This window comes from Eretmochelys imbricata, chromosome 9 (genome assembly GCF_965152235.1).
Source record: "Eretmochelys imbricata isolate rEreImb1 chromosome 9, rEreImb1.hap1, whole genome shotgun sequence".
Lineage (NCBI taxonomy): Eukaryota > Metazoa > Chordata > Testudines > Cheloniidae > Eretmochelys > Eretmochelys imbricata.
The window spans coordinates 30,053,825-30,070,802 of NC_135580.1; the positions used below are offsets into that span (position 1 = coordinate 30,053,825).

General features: G+C 41.6%; 1 protein-coding gene across 2 annotated transcripts in view; it reads left to right on the top strand.

Moving 5' to 3' along the window:
- LOC144270086 (phospholipid scramblase 1-like) overlaps nucleotides 1–16,193 on the top strand; it is a 49,828-nt gene extending 33,635 nt beyond the window's left edge. For both annotated transcript variants that reach the window (XM_077826309.1, XM_077826310.1), the window contains 2 exons: nucleotides 117–278; nucleotides 11,056–16,193. In XM_077826309.1, the coding sequence (XP_077682435.1) occupies nucleotides 117–278; nucleotides 11,056–11,115 (222 nt within the window). In that variant the 3' untranslated portion in view covers nucleotides 11,116–16,193. The remainder of the gene's footprint in view (nucleotides 1–116; nucleotides 279–11,055) is intronic.
- The last annotated feature ends 785 nt before the right edge of the window (nucleotides 16,194–16,978 follow it).

A 16,978-nucleotide genomic window follows, 5' to 3' on the forward strand; every position in this document is an offset into this window, starting at 1 on the left:
TATAACAACCAATATAAATGTGAATATCCTGAAGTTTTTGAATGAGCATTTAAAATGATCACACAAAATCTTTTTAATTATGAGTGGCAGACTTTCTTTGTTTTATTTCAAACTAGGTGAAGTCGATGGATGAAAGTTCTGTAGTCGGAAGAATTTCTAAGCAGTGGAGTGGATTTGTGAGAGAGGCATTTACAGATGCTGATAATTTTGGAATCCAGTTTCCACTGGATCTTGATGTTAAGATGAAAGCTGTCATGATTGGTGCCTGCTTCCTCATTGTAAGTCTGCCAATCCACTAACTTTAAACAATGAATATATGCTCATTTCTGTTCATCTATATGTTAAAATTGTACTGGGATACGACTTGATCCTGGGCTTATTGAAGTTAACAACAAAGCTCCCAGTGACTTTGAGGGTGCAGGATCAGGTTCCTAGGAGGCATGACAAATGAATTATTTCAGATAATGGAATTACATTTGGTGCAATTGGAAGTATAAAATTACATTTAGGAATACACTTATTTATTGCTGATATGCCCGCTCTTGTAAAGTTTCACACCATTTCTATGCCATAAGGAACCAGTTATCACTGCATGGCTTCTTTGAAGCTGCTGTAGGAGCCATTCCATTAATTAGCTGACATTTACTAAACAAAGAGCAGAGCAACTTGTCCCTTCCCTTGAAGACTACTGTAACTATGACACGTCTGGTTTCTGCTAGATGTTTACTGTCAAGCTTGAGTTTTCTGAAAATGGGGAAGAAAACTAGAAGGAAGGAGAGAGGCATATGCATCAGCTCAGGGATGGAAATGTCAACAATCCACCTTGCTCTGTAGCAGCAATCTTTATCAGACCATTATTGATTAACCAGAGCCTTTTCTTACTTGGCTATGTTGTTTTGTGTGACTTTGTCATGCAGATAAAAATACAGGAAACAGCCCTGCTTAGAGACAACAATTTGGCAAAGCATGCAAGCATGTATTTTAAGTCCCATTGATTTTAATGGAACTTAATCAAATGATTGGTACAGGGATGGAATTAATCATATGCTTATGTGTTTTGCTGAATGGGCCCAAAATGCACAAGGCATTATAAAGCACAAATAAATTGTTTGCGGGTGTGTGCTGTGTCTTTTTGTTGGGTTTTTATGTTTTGCATGTGTGTAGCTAGTCGATTTCTCTGATTGTGGGTGGGCAAAAAAAAAAAAAGGGTTGGTGGAAGTTAAAGAATGAGAATCAATGTTTAAATTCCAGGCCATGTCAAAGAACGAGGTTTCAGATTTCTGTGAAGTGAGGGAAAGTTAAGGAAGTGCCCACTCCAATACCTCATCCACATACTTCTTAGAGTTGTTGCTCAGCTATTGTTTAGCTACTAAATTTCCCTCCAACACAGACACTGACCTTCCCCCCTCCAATAAAAAAAAGCTGTTTCTCTTCATTGTGGGCACTTTAGTTTGCGGGCAAAATGACAGCTGTGATGTCCTGTCCCTGTAGTTCCTCCAATTTTCTCTATCTCCTCAGTGACAGGCAAGATTAACTAGATTTCCTTCCTAGAGAAAATGGCAACAACATTTTATTTCAAATTTCTGCTTAACAATTCAGTTTAATTCCAAGCTATGTCCTAGGACTGTTCTATCTTTTGGTGAATTTTCCCCCTCAGCTTCACTTCCCCTTCTGAGATGCTACATTGATTGGTGCCCCTGCAGGCTCCAGAGAGAAAACTAGACCAAGGAATCTTAAAGGCGAAAAAGAAAAAGAAAAAAGTCAGTCTGGTGCTTTAACCCACAGTCTCTTCTCTCCCAGTAACTCCTTTATCAAGTTTCTCTTTGGGAAGTTTAGCCACATCTGTGGCCAGAAGTGAATTTTCCCCTTAGCCCCATTATATGTGGAGTCACAGTGCAACTTACCTGGGCAGGAGAGGAGCCAGGAAGGATTAGAGAACCTGGTTATGCTGGACATAATGAAGGCACTGGTCTCAGCTGCCCACTCTGGCTGAAGACCCCTCTGCTTCTATCCCCCGGGCTAAAGAGAGAGGCAAGATTGAAAAAGCTGACAAAGGTACAAAAACGCTCAGGCCTGTGGATACCCAGAGTAGTACTTTAGAGCTGCAGCTGCCCCTCCCTTCTGCTTTAGAACTCAGTGTATCAGGGGTTGGACAAATCAGCAGGCCCAAGACAAATAAAAGGGATGATCTCTAGAACTTGCACCAGCAGCCACACCCCTGTCTGTGGAGGTCAGCCACTTTCTCCCGCTCCACCTCTCCTTGGACCACAGATGGAGGGCTTTGTACACAACATAGATGCTGCTGATGCTGGATTGTGGTAAGGGAACTTCAAGCCTAGACCCCTTCCCATGCTACCAGCTCTGTAACAAGCCTCCGAAGATTTTCCAATGGATATCCTAAGCTGGCACCTCCAAGAGAAATGCAACTCTTCTGATTGCTTTGCAGAAGAGAAGTGTGAAATTTCTGACTTCTGGGAAATCTGTTCTCAAATCTCACTCCCTCCAGAGAGGCTGAGAAAGTGCCCCAGTGCTCGAAGGCTGACAGTGTCTCCCTTTGATGGTAGGGAGAGCCCTAATCATCTGAAATGTTTTTGGGACAATCTGAAATCTTTCTTAGCACAATTTCACTCTTCCTTCTGAAGCAGAATCATAGGGACAATCTTCCAAAGGGGAAATAAATAAAATCTACATCTGGTACCCCTGCTTACCTTAGGAGTACAGAATGGCAGATTAAACCCAATAAAGACCAAGCCGCAGACCTGAGCAGATTCCTCTATACACACTAAAAATGATCAAAGTAATAAAACATATATGTTAAATAATCCTAACAGTCTTTGAGGAACAGTGCTGTGAAACTGTGCTCAGGAGGTCTGTGGCTACTCTAAACAAATGATAGCTGTATCTTTCTTCTTGTACTTATTGGGACGATATCATAAGAATGTGAGAAGTGCTTTCAGCCACACCTAGAAGTTTAGGAAAGTGCTGAGCTGTCATTCCCAACTGTCACTGAGTTACAGTACCCTACCACAGCTGCCATTTCCGCTTCCCCTGTGGCTGATGGTGGAGTGACAAAAGAAAGAACAGTCCAGATGTGAACAAACAAACGGTTGGCCCACCGTTAACTTATTTCTAGCCTCCCTGGCCTCAACTTTAAGGCCATAGAGTTGCTCAGGCAGTCATACAAGCCTAGACCAATAGCGCAACAGTTTTACAACCAACAATCTTATGAACTCACCTGTAAAAAGCAAAAGGTTCAGAAGTCCCATCTCCCTAGACCTTCTGTGGCAACAACATCGGTCCCATGCCAGCCTCCATTGAAATGATATTTTTGATGGGAGTTCGAGAACTGCAAACCAGTGATGCCAACACCTGCCGATTCCCCCACACTCTGCTGGAATTTTCTAGGACTCTTTCCACATCTGGATTGCAAAAACAGGCAAGTGGGGGTACTAAACATTATCCATTCTGGCTATACTATCGAATTTACCTCCCTGCCTCCTCCAAACACGCCATCCCCACCCCTTTTCAGGGGCCATTTTCATAAGGAGATTCTCAAACAAGAAGTAGAATCCCTCTTGCAAGCGTGGCTTCAAACTGTACTCACCAAACAAACAGTCCATGAATGCCATATAACTGCATCCACAAAGGTTTTTTTTTCATAGGTATTTAGGTCAGAAGGGACCATTATGATCATCTAGTCTGACCTCCTGCACAACGCAGGCCGCAGAATTTCATCCACCACTCCTGCAAAAAACCTCTCACCTATGTCTGTGCTATTGAAGTCCTCAAATCGTGGTTTAAAGACTTCAAGGAGGAGCGAATCCTCCAGCAAGTGACCCGTGCCCCATGCTACAGAGGAAGGCGAAAAACCTCCAGGGCCTCTTCCAATCTGCCCTGGAGGAAAATTCCTTCCCGACCCCAAATATGGCGATCAGCTAAGCCTTGAGCATATGGGCAAGATTCACCAGCCAGATATTACAGAAAATTCTTTCCTGGGTAACTCAGATTCCACCCCATCTAATATCCCATCACAGGCCATTGGGCCTATTTACCATGAATATTTAATTACCAAAACCATGTTATCCCATCATACCATCTCCTCCATAAACTTATCGAGTTTAATCTTAAAGCCAGATAGATCTTTCGTCCCCACTGCTTCCTTTGGAAGGCTGTTCCAAAACTTCACTCCTCTGATGGTTAGAAACCTTCGTCTAATTTTAAGTCTAAACTTCCCAATGACCAGTTTATATCCATTTGTTCTTGTGTCCACATTGGTACTGAGCTTAAATAATTCCTCTCCCTCTCCGGTATTTATCCCTCTGATATTTTTATAGAGAGCAATCATATCTCCCCTCAACCTTCTTTTAGTTAGGCTAAACAAGCCAAGCTCCTTGAGTCTCCTTTCATAAGACAAGTTTTCCATTCCTCGGATCATCCTAGTAGCCCTTCTCTTTACCTGTTCCAGTTTGAATTTGTCCTTCTTAAACATGGGAGACCAGAACTGCACACAGTATTCCAGGTGAGGTCTCATCAGTGCCTTGTATAACGGTACTAAAACCTCTGTATCCCTACTGGAAATACCTCTCCTGATGCATCCCAAGACCGCATTAGCTTTTTTCACGTCCATATCACATTGGCAGCTCATAGTCATCCTATGATCAACCAATACTCCAAGGTCCTTCTCCTCCTCCGTTACTTCTAATTGATGCATCCCCAGCTTATAACTAAAATTCTTGTTATTAATCCCTAAATGCATGACCTTACACTTCTCACTATTAAATTTCATCCTATTACTATTACTCCAGTTTACAAGGTCATCCAGATCCTCCTGTAGGATATCCCTGTCCTTCTCTAAATTGGCAATACCTCCCAGCTTTGTATCATCTGCAAACTTTATTAGCACACTCCCACTTTTTGTGCCCAGGTCAGTAATAAAAAGATTAAATAAGATTGGTCCCAAAACTGATCTTTGAGGAGCTCCACTGGTAACCTCCCTCCAGCCTGACAGTTCACCTTTCAGTAGGACCTGTTGTAGTCTCCCCTTTAACCAATTCCTTATCCACCTTTCCATTTTCCTATTGATCCCCATCTTTCCCAATTTAACTAATAATTCCCCATGTGGCACGGTATCAAACGCCTTACTGAAATCTAGGTAAATTAGATCCACTGCGTTTCTTTTGTCTAAAAAATCTATTACTTTCTCAAAGAATGAGATCAGGTTGGTTTGGCACGATCTACCTTTTGTAAAACCATGTTGTATTTTGTCCCATTTACCATTGACTTCAAAGTCCTTAACTACCTTCTCCTTCAAAATTTTTTCCACACAGATGTCAAAGCGTACTACAGATGTCAAACTAACAGGCCTATAGTTACCCAGATCACTTTTTTTCCCTTTCTTAAAAATAGGAACTATGTTAGCAATTCTCCAATCATACAGTACAACCCCTGAGTTTACAGATTCATTACAAATTCTTGCTAATGGGCTTGCAATTTCATGTGCCAATTCCTTTAATATTTTTGGTTGAAGATTATCTGGGCCCCCCGATTTAGTCCCATTAAGCTGTTCAAGTTTCTCTTCTACCTCAGATATGGTAATGTCTTCCTCCATATCCTCATTCCCATTTGTCATGCTACCATTATCCCGAAGATCCTCTTTAGTCTTATTAAATTCTGAGGCAAAGTATTTGTTTAGATATTGGACCATGCCTAGATTATCCTTGACCTCCACTCCATCCTCAGTGTTTAGCGGTCCCACTTTTTCTTTCTTTGTTTTCTTATTTATATGACTATAGAACCTTTTACTATTGGTTTTAATTCCCTTTGCAAGGTCCAACTCTACTTGACATTTAGCCTGTCTCACTTTATCCCTACATGTTCTGACCTCAATAAGGTACCTTTCCTTGCTAATCCCTCCCATCTTCCACTCCCTGTATGCTTTCTGCTTTTTCTTAATCACCTCTCTGAGATGCTTGCTCATCCAGCTTGGTCTACAACTCCTGCCTATGAATTTTTTCCCCTTTCTTGGGATGCAGGCTTCCGATAGCTTCTGCAGCTTTGATTTAAAATAATCCCAGGCCTCCTCTACCTTTAGATCCATAAATTCTTCAATCCAATCCACTTCCCTAACTAATTTCCTTAATTTTTGAAAGTCAGCCCTTTTGAAATCAAAAACCCTAGTTGCAGATTTATTTTTGTTAATCCTTCTGTTCACTTTGAACTGAATTAGCTCATGATCTCTTGAGCCAAGATTATCCCCTACAACCATTTCTTCTATGAGGTCCTCACTACTCACCAAAACCAAATCTAAAATGGCATCCCTCTAGTCGGTTCAGCAACTACTTGATGAAGGAATCCATCAGCTATCGCATCTAGGAAAATCTGAGCCCTATTATTATTATTAGCACTCGTCCTCCAGTCTATATCTGGGAAGTTAAAGTCTCCCATGATCACACATTTTCCATTAGTATTTACTTTATTAAAAACATTAAAAAGGACTCTATCCATATCCAAATTAGATCCCAGCGGTCTATAGCACACCCCAAGCACTATCCCGGGGAGGCTCTAATAGTTTTCTTCCCCAATGTAATTTTTGCCCAGACAGACTCTGTTCTATCCATTTCCATCCATCGCTTCTTATTTCTTTACATCATCTCTGCTATGATGGAGGAATCCCCAGCAGGTATGCATGAGTGTGCCATTCCTTTCCCCCTCACTAGATGGGATATCATTATGGATGCATCTCTTTAAGGCTGGGGGGCTTGCAGCGCAGGGCACTTGGACTTCACAAGAGACCAGGATTCACATCAGCAATCTGAAAGTGAGAGTCCAGGAAGCTTGCAAAGCCTTTTTCCCGTTCATTCAAGATATCCATATCCTCATCATGTCGGACAATATGACAACTGATTTTTACATCAACAAGAAAGGACAAGTGAGATCCTTTCCCCTGTGTGCAGAAGCAGTCACCCTATGGAAATATCGCAGCAGCAATCAAATCACCCTGTTGGCAACTTACCTTCCAGGGGATCAGAATGCGCCAGTGGACTCCCTCAACAGACACTTTGCTATGAACCACAAATGAGAATTACGTGACTCCATGGTAGACAGTATTTTTGCTCTGTGGGGAACCCCTGCAAGGGACCTGTTTGCCTCTCAAATGAACAAATTGCAACATACTGCTCCAGAGAAGCCATAGTCATCTTCTCTCAGGGCAACAATCTCCTCTTTCCATAGTCAAACCATCTATGCCTTCCCTCCCTTACCACTCCCACCTCAGGTCTTATGGAATATTTTGTCAAGACAACACACAAGTCATCATCATCAGCCTCCAGTGACCCAGACTGTTTTGGTTCCCAAGTCTCTGATGCATGTTGTCTCTGTCGCTGATCAACATTCAGTCTTCTTCCAATCTCCTGACCCGGGGAAAGGCAACATCAAGCATCCCATCTCCCAAGCACTCCATCTCAGGGCTTGGTTTTTGGATAGGTGTAAATAATACAGCATTTGTGTTCTGAAGCTATGCGAAGCATTCTTATTACCAGTAAAAAAGATTGCACTAGAAAATGCTACACTGACAAATGGAAGCATTTCTCTCGTGGGAGCAACAAAAACGTATATCCCCAGAGATTACAGGTATTCCCCTTATTTTGGACTCCCCTCGCCCCCCCCCCCCCCCCTTCAAAACAGTGGGTCTTTCCAGCAACTCTTTACGAACCACCTGGCAGCAATCACTGTGTACCACCCACCTTCACATGATTACTTAATTTTTGCTCCTGCATTGACTACCAGTTTTTGGAAGGGTCTGCTCAGAGTCTTTCTGCCAATAAGGAAACTTACTCCTCAATGGACTTTAAATCTTGTTCTTTCAGTGCTCGCTATCCCTTTGAACCACTAGATTATGTGTTCCATGTCTCATGGATAGAAGAAGATTGCATTTGTGGTAGCCATCATTTCAGCCAGGAGGGTGGCTGAGCTCAGAGCACTGATGGCAGATCTGCCTTACACTATATTCCCTAAAGACAAAGTCCCATTGCATTTATATCCCAAGTTCACCCCCAGAGTAGTTTCAGAGTTTCATCTGAACTAGTCAGTTCGCTTACCTGTGGTGGTTCTTTTTTCCCCCAAAACCACGTGCCTCTGAAGAAGAGAAGAGACTTCATTCCCTCGATACGTGATGAGCCTTAGGGTATGTCTAGGCTTAAAATGCTACAGTGATGCAGCTGCGCCTATGTAGCACTTCAGCGTAGACACTCACTATAGCAACAGGAGGGGTTCACCCATTGCTGTAGTTGATCCACCTCCCCGAGAAGCAGTGGCTAGATTGACAGAAGAATTCTTCTATCGACTTAGTGCTGTCTACGCCGGGGGTTAGGTTGGTATAACTGTGTCTCTTAAGGGTGTGAATTTTTTACACCTCTGAGAGAAGTGGTTATGCTGATGTAAACTCTCAGTGTAGACCAGCCCTTGTCCTTTTACCTGCAAGAGACAAAACCAATCAGAATATCTCCCAGATTGTTTATTGCTGTGGCAGAAAGAGTTCAAGGTCAAGCTATGTCTTCTCAGGGGATATTTAAATGGATCCTGGTCTATTTCTTACCCTGCTATAAACTGTCTAATATTCATCCTTCTCATGGGGTGTGGGCTTATTCTACAAGAGCACAAGCAACATCGGTGCTGTTGCTTCTAGAAGTACCTCTGCGTCCCATTTGCAGAGCAGCTACTTGGATTTCCAACCACACATTTGTGAGGTGATATGCTTTAGTACAGGACGCCTCCACTGACGCATCTTTTGGGATGATGGGGATTCAGACAGCTCTGCCACCTGCAACCTTGCACCCTCCTCCTACGTGAGTACTGCTTGTCTGTCACCCACAGTGGAGTACACATAGGGACCAACACTCAAAGACAAAGAGAGGTTCTTCATGATGTGAGATCCCTATATGTATTTCACTACCCACCCTCCTTCCCTTTTGCTTTAGATCGTTCTTGGATTGTAGTAAAGAAGGAAATGTCACCTGGGCAAGGATGAAACAACCTACCTTTCATACACTTTAGGAAAAGGCAAAGTGCAACCCTTGGTCAATAAGATCCAAGCCCTCCAGACATGCCCTATGCCTTCCTCGAGGAAACAGGTGTGCCGTCTTTTAGGACTGGCTGATACCACTGATTTTATTCCTGAGTTCTCAACCATTGTGGCCCCTCTTACCGATCTTCTCAAGAATGGTAGTCCAAAGAAGAACCAAAGGTTGTGAGGAGGCTTCTCAAACCCTGAAAGCCCAGCTCTGCTGAAAACCCGTCTTCTACAGCCTCGACTTCACCAAGTTGTTCCTGCTGCAGACCAATTCTTCGGACGTGGGCATAGGGACCATTTTATCCCAAGTAATGGAAGGTGATGAGCACCCCATCCTATATATCTGCTGGAAGCAGTTCCCAAGAGAGAGGGCTTACTCCATGATTGGAAAGGAAGCATTAGCAGTAAAATGGGCTATCAACTAGCTCTGCTACTACCTTCGGGGTGCTCACATCATGCTAGTCGCTGACCATTCCCCTCTCCAATGACTACAGGCCATGAAGGATAATATCCCTGAATTATGCGTTAGTACCTCTCCTTCCAGCCCTTTTCTTTCTACATCCAACACCAGGCTAGCAGAGCACACCTGAATGCTGACTTCTTTTCACAAGGTGGAGGAGACCAGATTGGGGAGGTCAGATTCCAGATGAGGTTATGGGGATGGGGGAATGTGTGATAATGCAGAGAAACTGCCTGCCAGCACAGCAGGAGCTAAGGAGAACCTTTGAGCCCTGCTAGCCCTACCCTATTATACCTGCAGCTAATGCCAGGCCTGGAGCGGGTAAAAAAGGAGAGTCTAGCCTAGTTCAGGGCTGACTGGCAAAGACAGGAAGGAGCAAGTAGCCTGCCGGCCAAGGCAGCCAACAGGGAGCATGTTCTGACTCCCAGCCAAGAGAGACAGCGGAGGAGACCTAGGAGCCTTTAGTAACTGTAATGGCAACTGAAGTATCTGTCTGACTGCAACCCAGAGACATTGTGGAGTTTGGCAGTACCAAATTGATGGCTGCCCCTCTTGAAAGAGCTTGGAACTGCAGTAGGGCACCACCCAAGATCCGCAAGAGGGCGACCTGGGCGGCAAGCCACCCTAGCATATTGGACTATAGGGGCCATGCCCCAAACTAAATGGACTCTGTTAGGAAGTAGCCCAGAGCAGTGGATTTAGAATCCCTCCTCAAAGAACCCCCTGTTCAGTGGTCCGCTCACACAGGGCCCTGGGCTGGGACTCGGTGGAAATGGGGGTGCCCAGGTCCTCCTAGCCCCACTGCCTGAAAGACTGAGGCACCTTAACCAAGGAAATAAGGGGCCGGACATCAGGCGCTCCAACAACTAGGCCGCCTGGCTCTCTACACACCTTGTTACAAGGAGAAACTCACCACCACCACACGGAGAATATAATTAAAGCATCTGTAATTTAGGAAAGAAAGATGGAAGTATGCTTGTGTAAAAGTTGTCTCAACAAGAAAGAAATTAAGAGGTGGGGCATTCCCGTCCCCACCTCCCCCAACTCCACTAATGACTGACAGGTCTGGCTCGGTTCCCAACCTGCAAGCAGGCTGGAGTATGTAAATAACAGATATATGGATATTACCTAAAAAAAAGTACACTTTCAGGTAAGCTCAGATAGTTTTTCCTATTCTTAGTACAAGAAAATCGTCAATTTTCACTTTTTAAATGGTAAACTAAAAATAAACTTTTTTATGTTTGGCTACTTTTATTTGGCACACAGCAACTATGTTTGTTCAGAAATCCTTATTCGTACTTTTATCACTGACACAGCATGTGTTCTTAGGAAAGTAAACTTTGAAGGTTGTATCAAATGACCCAAGGGAAAGAGAGCATTATTTTGTATTTTCTGCAAAATAAGAATTTAAAACCCCCATGAAGTTTTAGTTCTCAGAATAATCTCTAAAAGCATTAAGATGACTCTGATCTACATACCTGGCCTCTTAGAACTATCTAATTCTATGTTCATTTTCTTTGCTGTTTAGGATTTCATGTTTTTTGAACAAACTGGGAATAAGAACCAGCGAGCAGGAGTGTGGCAGTAGAATCTATTGTTGGGCTTAAAACGTGCTTACAGAGAAAAGTTTCACACGGCTTTGTGCTCTTTTTCTAAAATATATTTAAAAAATCCAGTATATATAGAACATGTATGGATCTTTTGCTTATTGCTAGTTTCTTTTGTAACTTAGGGTTTCTATTGCCCTATTTTATTGTTTTGATATTGCAAATACAATTCTATACCTCTGATATAATATAGATTAGATCTGTATAAATAATGTGAAATGTTTGTGAATCTTCCCTGACTAGAATATGAACTGCAAAAATGATTTCTTTATTCTTGTGAGCACTTCGTAGAAGATCTTTTATAGTACTGGAAGACTGGGAGTAATCCTCTGTCACTTGCACAAAACTACAGTTGATCCTACAACAAGGGCAGATTTTTTAACTTTGTCAATGTTTTATTTTTAAATATATATATAAAAAATTCAGTTCTCTCTGTAATATCTATATATTGTATATTAAACACTGTAATCCTATATTTTGTTTAATTATGATAAAATAGATATTAGCATTCATATTTTGATGTTTATAATATATTTCAACTATATAAAAGAAAATAACATTATATGAGAGCAGAGGTGTAAATGAAAGGTCTGTTTCTTCCACTATCTTCATCCGCATCTCACAATCCAGATGCAAATTTGCCCAACAGAAGTAGAGTGCCTCACTGTAATTTAACTATGTGCTAACTGATACTGGCAAAAGTGATTCCTAAAGACATTGTATACAGCTGGTAGTCTTTCAGAATTAACAGTTTACCCAAGCAAGATTAAAGCAGACCTAAACCCTTTTTAAAAATAGACTTGTCCCATTTACCTAGAACATGAGGGAGATTTTGGTGTTCTGGGTTAAAATTTGTTACAGTTATTGATAGGCCACTTTTTAACTCTTTTAAAAGCTGGATCATATAGTGGCCTTTAAACTCATTTTTTTTGATGAACTTTTGATTCTTTGTAGTATGATGGAAACATAACTGTATGGCGGCTTGTACCTTAGAGTGAATCCTCTTTCACTTGCTCAATAATTACAGTTTATCGTAGAACCAAGGCAGTTAGGTAAACATATTTAGAGAGAAAAGAAAAAAGTCGGAACAGTTAATGATTTCCCTCTCTTTTTGCTCTAGTAATATCTTCACTCCACTCCTCTTCCCGGCCACTGGCCTAGGCACTAGCTATCAGAGGTATTTAAGAAGACTTGGTAGGTTAATTTATTTGTAAACTCAGCAAATTAGTATGGAAATAGGGAGAAACAGACATAAGACCCCATGACGCTATTTTTATATAATCAGTTTTCAACTGTTTTGTCTTCTCCTTTTGATTATGGTTTATAAGCATTTTTATTTGAACTGGGTAAACAAATGAATACATTTGTCAGTTCCCAGCCCCTATTCTCACAAGCACACACTTGCTTCTCAGTCCCAGATGTTTATTACATGCTAAGGGTGGCATTTTTGTGTGAGTGCCTCCATCTGTGTGATATTGTTGACAAGTCTATTCTAATTACTTGTTCACTTTTCTCAAAATACATTCCTTTTGTTTAGTTATTCAACCTTTTTAAATGTGCCAATGACTCTGCTGAAATAACAAAAGGCCGATGAGCCATAGGACTCCTCCGCATAATGCCCATATTATTATTTTTTACTATTTGCATTACCGTTGTGCCTTGGGGTCTCAGTCATGGACTAGGATGCCAGTGTGCTGGGTCCTATACAAACAGAAAACAAAAAGACAGTCCCTACCCCAAAGAGCTGACAATCTACATATAAGACAAGGCACAGAGGATGCAGACAGACTGAGGTGGGAGGACAAGGAAACCATGAGAATGCCTTGTCAGCATGATAGGTTGTGATCTCAGCACATCCATAACCTAGCCATTCTTTGTAGGCTTCATGGTAAATAAGAGTTTCAAGAAGGATTTTGAAGTAGGATGAAGAGGTTTGAAGTAGTTTTGCAGATGTTTACATCTGATGAGTGTATATTTGTTTTAACTCCTGCATGAGAGCCAGAATATATACTTATAAAAATATTCCCTGCAATCATTACTGATTAACACAGCCAACAGGTAGCCACACCTAACTTGCCCCGGTCCCTTTTCCTCTTTGAGTGAAGATGCTGCACAAGCATCACTTCAAACATCGTCACTTTAAAAATGTGTAATAACCTCTTTCAGCATTGCTGTTGATGGTGCCAAAACAAAGCATGACTGCTATATTATCCAAGGTAATATATATTCTGATGCTTAAATCATAGGACCAGATACTTGGGTCCAGCCAACCCACAGAGGTTTGGGGGAAATGTGGCTTTAAGCTTTCTCAATTCTGGAGTTAGCTGGAGGACAAAATGTTCCCCTTCATAATTTTTAGCAGCTTAAGGGCTGTTCTAAATCACTCCATATGGAGTGTTCCCCTTGGGATCATTCTGCTGTGTGAGGATTGCCTGAGTGGACTGCTTTCCATCTCAGTTCATTTCTTCCCAGGAGTGAAGGAACCACCAGCTTTACATCTGTCTAAATATAAAAGGAAGGGTAACAACCTTTATGTATGCAGTAATATAAAATCCCTCTTAGCCAGAGGTACAGAATCCCCTTACCTGTAAGTGGTTAATCAGTTCAATTAACCTAGTTGGCACCTGACCAGAAGGACCAATGGAGAAAGAAGATACTTTCAAATCTGGGGGCGGGAGCAAAGCTTTGTTTTTGTGCTCTGTGTGTGTTCTCTCCGAGACAAAGAGAGAGACCAAGCAAGTAATCCAGCTCCTTCTGAATGATACATCTAAAATTACAGGAATAGTAAGTAATAGCAGGGAAATGCATTAGAGTATCTTTTGATTTAGCTTGTGAATTATCCCTATGCTTAGAGGGAGGTTTATCCCTGTTTTTTTGTAACTTTAAAGTTTTGCCTAGAGGGGACTCCTCTGTGTTTTGAATCTGATTGCCCTGTAAAATTACTTTCCATCCTGATTTTACAGAGGTGCTTCTTTTACTTTTTTTTCTTTATTATAAAGTTCTGATTTTTTTAAGAATCTGATTGGTTTTAGTGTCCTAAAAACCCAGGGATTTGGTCTGTGCTCACCTGTACCAATTGGTGAGGATATTATTCTCAAGCCTCCCCAGGAAAGGGGGTGAAGGGGTTGGGGGGGGGAATATTTTGGGGAACAGAAACTCCAAGTAGTTCTTTTCCTTGAATCTTTGTCTAACTCACTTGGTGGTGGCAGCGAATACTGTCCAAGGACAAGAAGGGATTTGTGCCTTGGGGAAGTTTTAACCTAAGCTGGTAGAAATAAGCTTAGGGGATCTTTCATGCAGGTCCCCACATCTGTACCCCAGAGATCAGAGTGGGGAGGGAACCCTGACAACATCACTTGGGAATTTTCTCTACATCAAAGCATCCCCAGCTGTACTTGAAATGTAACTCTCCATCCACAGAGGATATAAAGGCAAGATCCAGGTTCTTGGCTTGTATTATGTACAATTGTTCTTATTCATTATTCAGTAATAACAGACGTGGGCAACAGGATTTAGATCCTGCTGGATTTCTCCTCCTTTTAGAAAAAATGATGATGATTTTGCTTATCTCAGGAGAAGGAGGGAGAGAGGAAAACAAACTGGAAAAAAACCTGATGTATCTCTGATTTAGTGCCAGTATCGGTGTGGCAAATTTTCTTTTAAATATCTTTTTAAAAATTAACTAGCTATTTGGCAAGCCCTGAGAGGTGGTTTTACAGTGTGATAGTTCTGGAATCATGCCTGTATTGCATGTTCACTAGTAGGACTATTCATAATATTCTTCTGTAGCTCATCCATTTTTGTTACATTCGTCTGTTAACTGCAGCATTTTTTTCTCTTGATTGTGACTTCTATTATCTGTAATATTGAAAAGAATGTTTACTGAATGCAGTATTGTTTTCCCTCCACTTGTTCTCTGAATTAACAGGGTATTTAGTTCCTTTTTATTTAACTAAGGGTATGATACTTGCTCCCATAAAATAAAGTGGAGAAGCACCAGTTGAGTGCACCTCCAAAGCAAATAATTTTACAATTTTATCATATTCATAAATATTTGTTTTATGTTAAATGAAAGTCAAACTCCAGTTAATTGTTTTCAATTTCAATCTGAATTACATCTTTATTGAGCTCTGCCAGCTATCATCCCAATATAATTGACTTCTTTTTACAGCCTTTACGCTTCAGGTTTTTTTACCTTAGCAGTGTTAGTCCCTTTTAAATAACCCTTTCATGATTCCCAACTTTTCTATTTCTGTTTGGCTTTAAACTTAAAACAAAAAACAACCAAGGAAACCTCCCCTCCCTCCCCCATGATGCTCTGTACCTTGGGGGAACACCCTACACCTCCATGTTCATCTTTATAAAATGATTATGTGGTATCCAATGCAAAGTTTGTCATGTTGGGTGTCTTCGGAAGGCTCATAATGCACCGAGCATGGTGATTATAGAAATGTTATAGTAATGTTATAGGTTATAATTTCATGTATATAGTTATGAGGCTGAAAAATGTATCCTCATGGCTTACAGCAAGCCCATGCAAAAACTCTCCAAGAACAGAGAGGTAGTTTACACCTCATCAGGGCATGGATAGGACAAACCCAGCCCAGCTTCACAGGAACAATGGACACTGGCTTAGGCAGCAACAAAAGAATCTGTTAGACCTTCCAGGGAGTCACCCCCTTCCTTTGGGCAGTTTGGGACTGTGATGAGGTAATGCTCACCTGACTCTGAAGGGTGGGGCTGGGGGCAAAGCCAAGAGGAAAGAAAGGACATGATAAAAGGGAGAGACATTTTGCCATGCTCTCTCTCTTTCACCTACATCTACAGACACCACCACCACCAAGTGACTGAACCACTGATCAAAGGGGAGAGCCTGGCTGAAGAGCCAGCCTCTGGTGAGAAGCATCTAAGTTTGTAAGGACATTTAAAGTGTTAAGATCAGCTTAGAATGTGTTTTGCTTTTATTTCATGTGACCAAATCTTAGTTGTTATGCTTTGACTTGTAATCACTTAAATCTACCTTTATAGTTAATAAATCTGTTTGTTTATTCTACCTGAAGCAGTGCATTTGGTTTGCAGTGTGTCAGAGACTCCCCTTGGGAGAACAAGCCTGGTACATATTGATTTCTTTGTTAAATTGATGAATTTATATAATCTTGCAGCATCCAGTGGGCATAACTGGACATTGAAAGACGGAGGTTCGTAGGGTTGTTCCTGGGACCGGAGATATTGGCGAGTGTCATTCGCTTGCAAGTAGCTGGGAGCAGCTTACATGCCAGAGGCTGTGTGTGAACACCCAGGAGTGGGGGTTCTCGCGGCAGAGCAGGGTAAGGCTGGCTCCTAGAGTCAAGGATTGGAGTGGCCTAGCAGATCATGGTACACTAATAAAAATTATACCAACAGGATCTTGTGTCATAAATATAAGGGGAAGGGTAAACCCCTTTAAAATCCCTCCTGGCCAGAGGAAAAATCCTCTCACCTGTAAAGGGTTAAGAAGCTAAAGGTAACCTCGCTGGCACGTGACCAAAATGACCAATGAGGAGACAAGATACTTTCAAAAGCTGGGAGGAGGGAGAGAAACAAAGGGTCTCTGTCTGTCTATATGCTGCTTTTGCTGGGAATAGAACAGTAGTGGAGTCTTAGAACTTTTAGTAAGTAATCTAGCTAGGTATGTGTTAGATTATGATTTCTTTAAATGGCTGAGAAAAGAACTGTGCTGAATAGAATGACTATTTCTGTCTGTGTCTTTTTTGTAACTTAAGGTTTTGCCTGGAGGGATTCTCTGTGTTTTGCAAAAAGAAAAGGAGTACTTGTGGCACCTTAGAGACTAACCAATTTATTTGA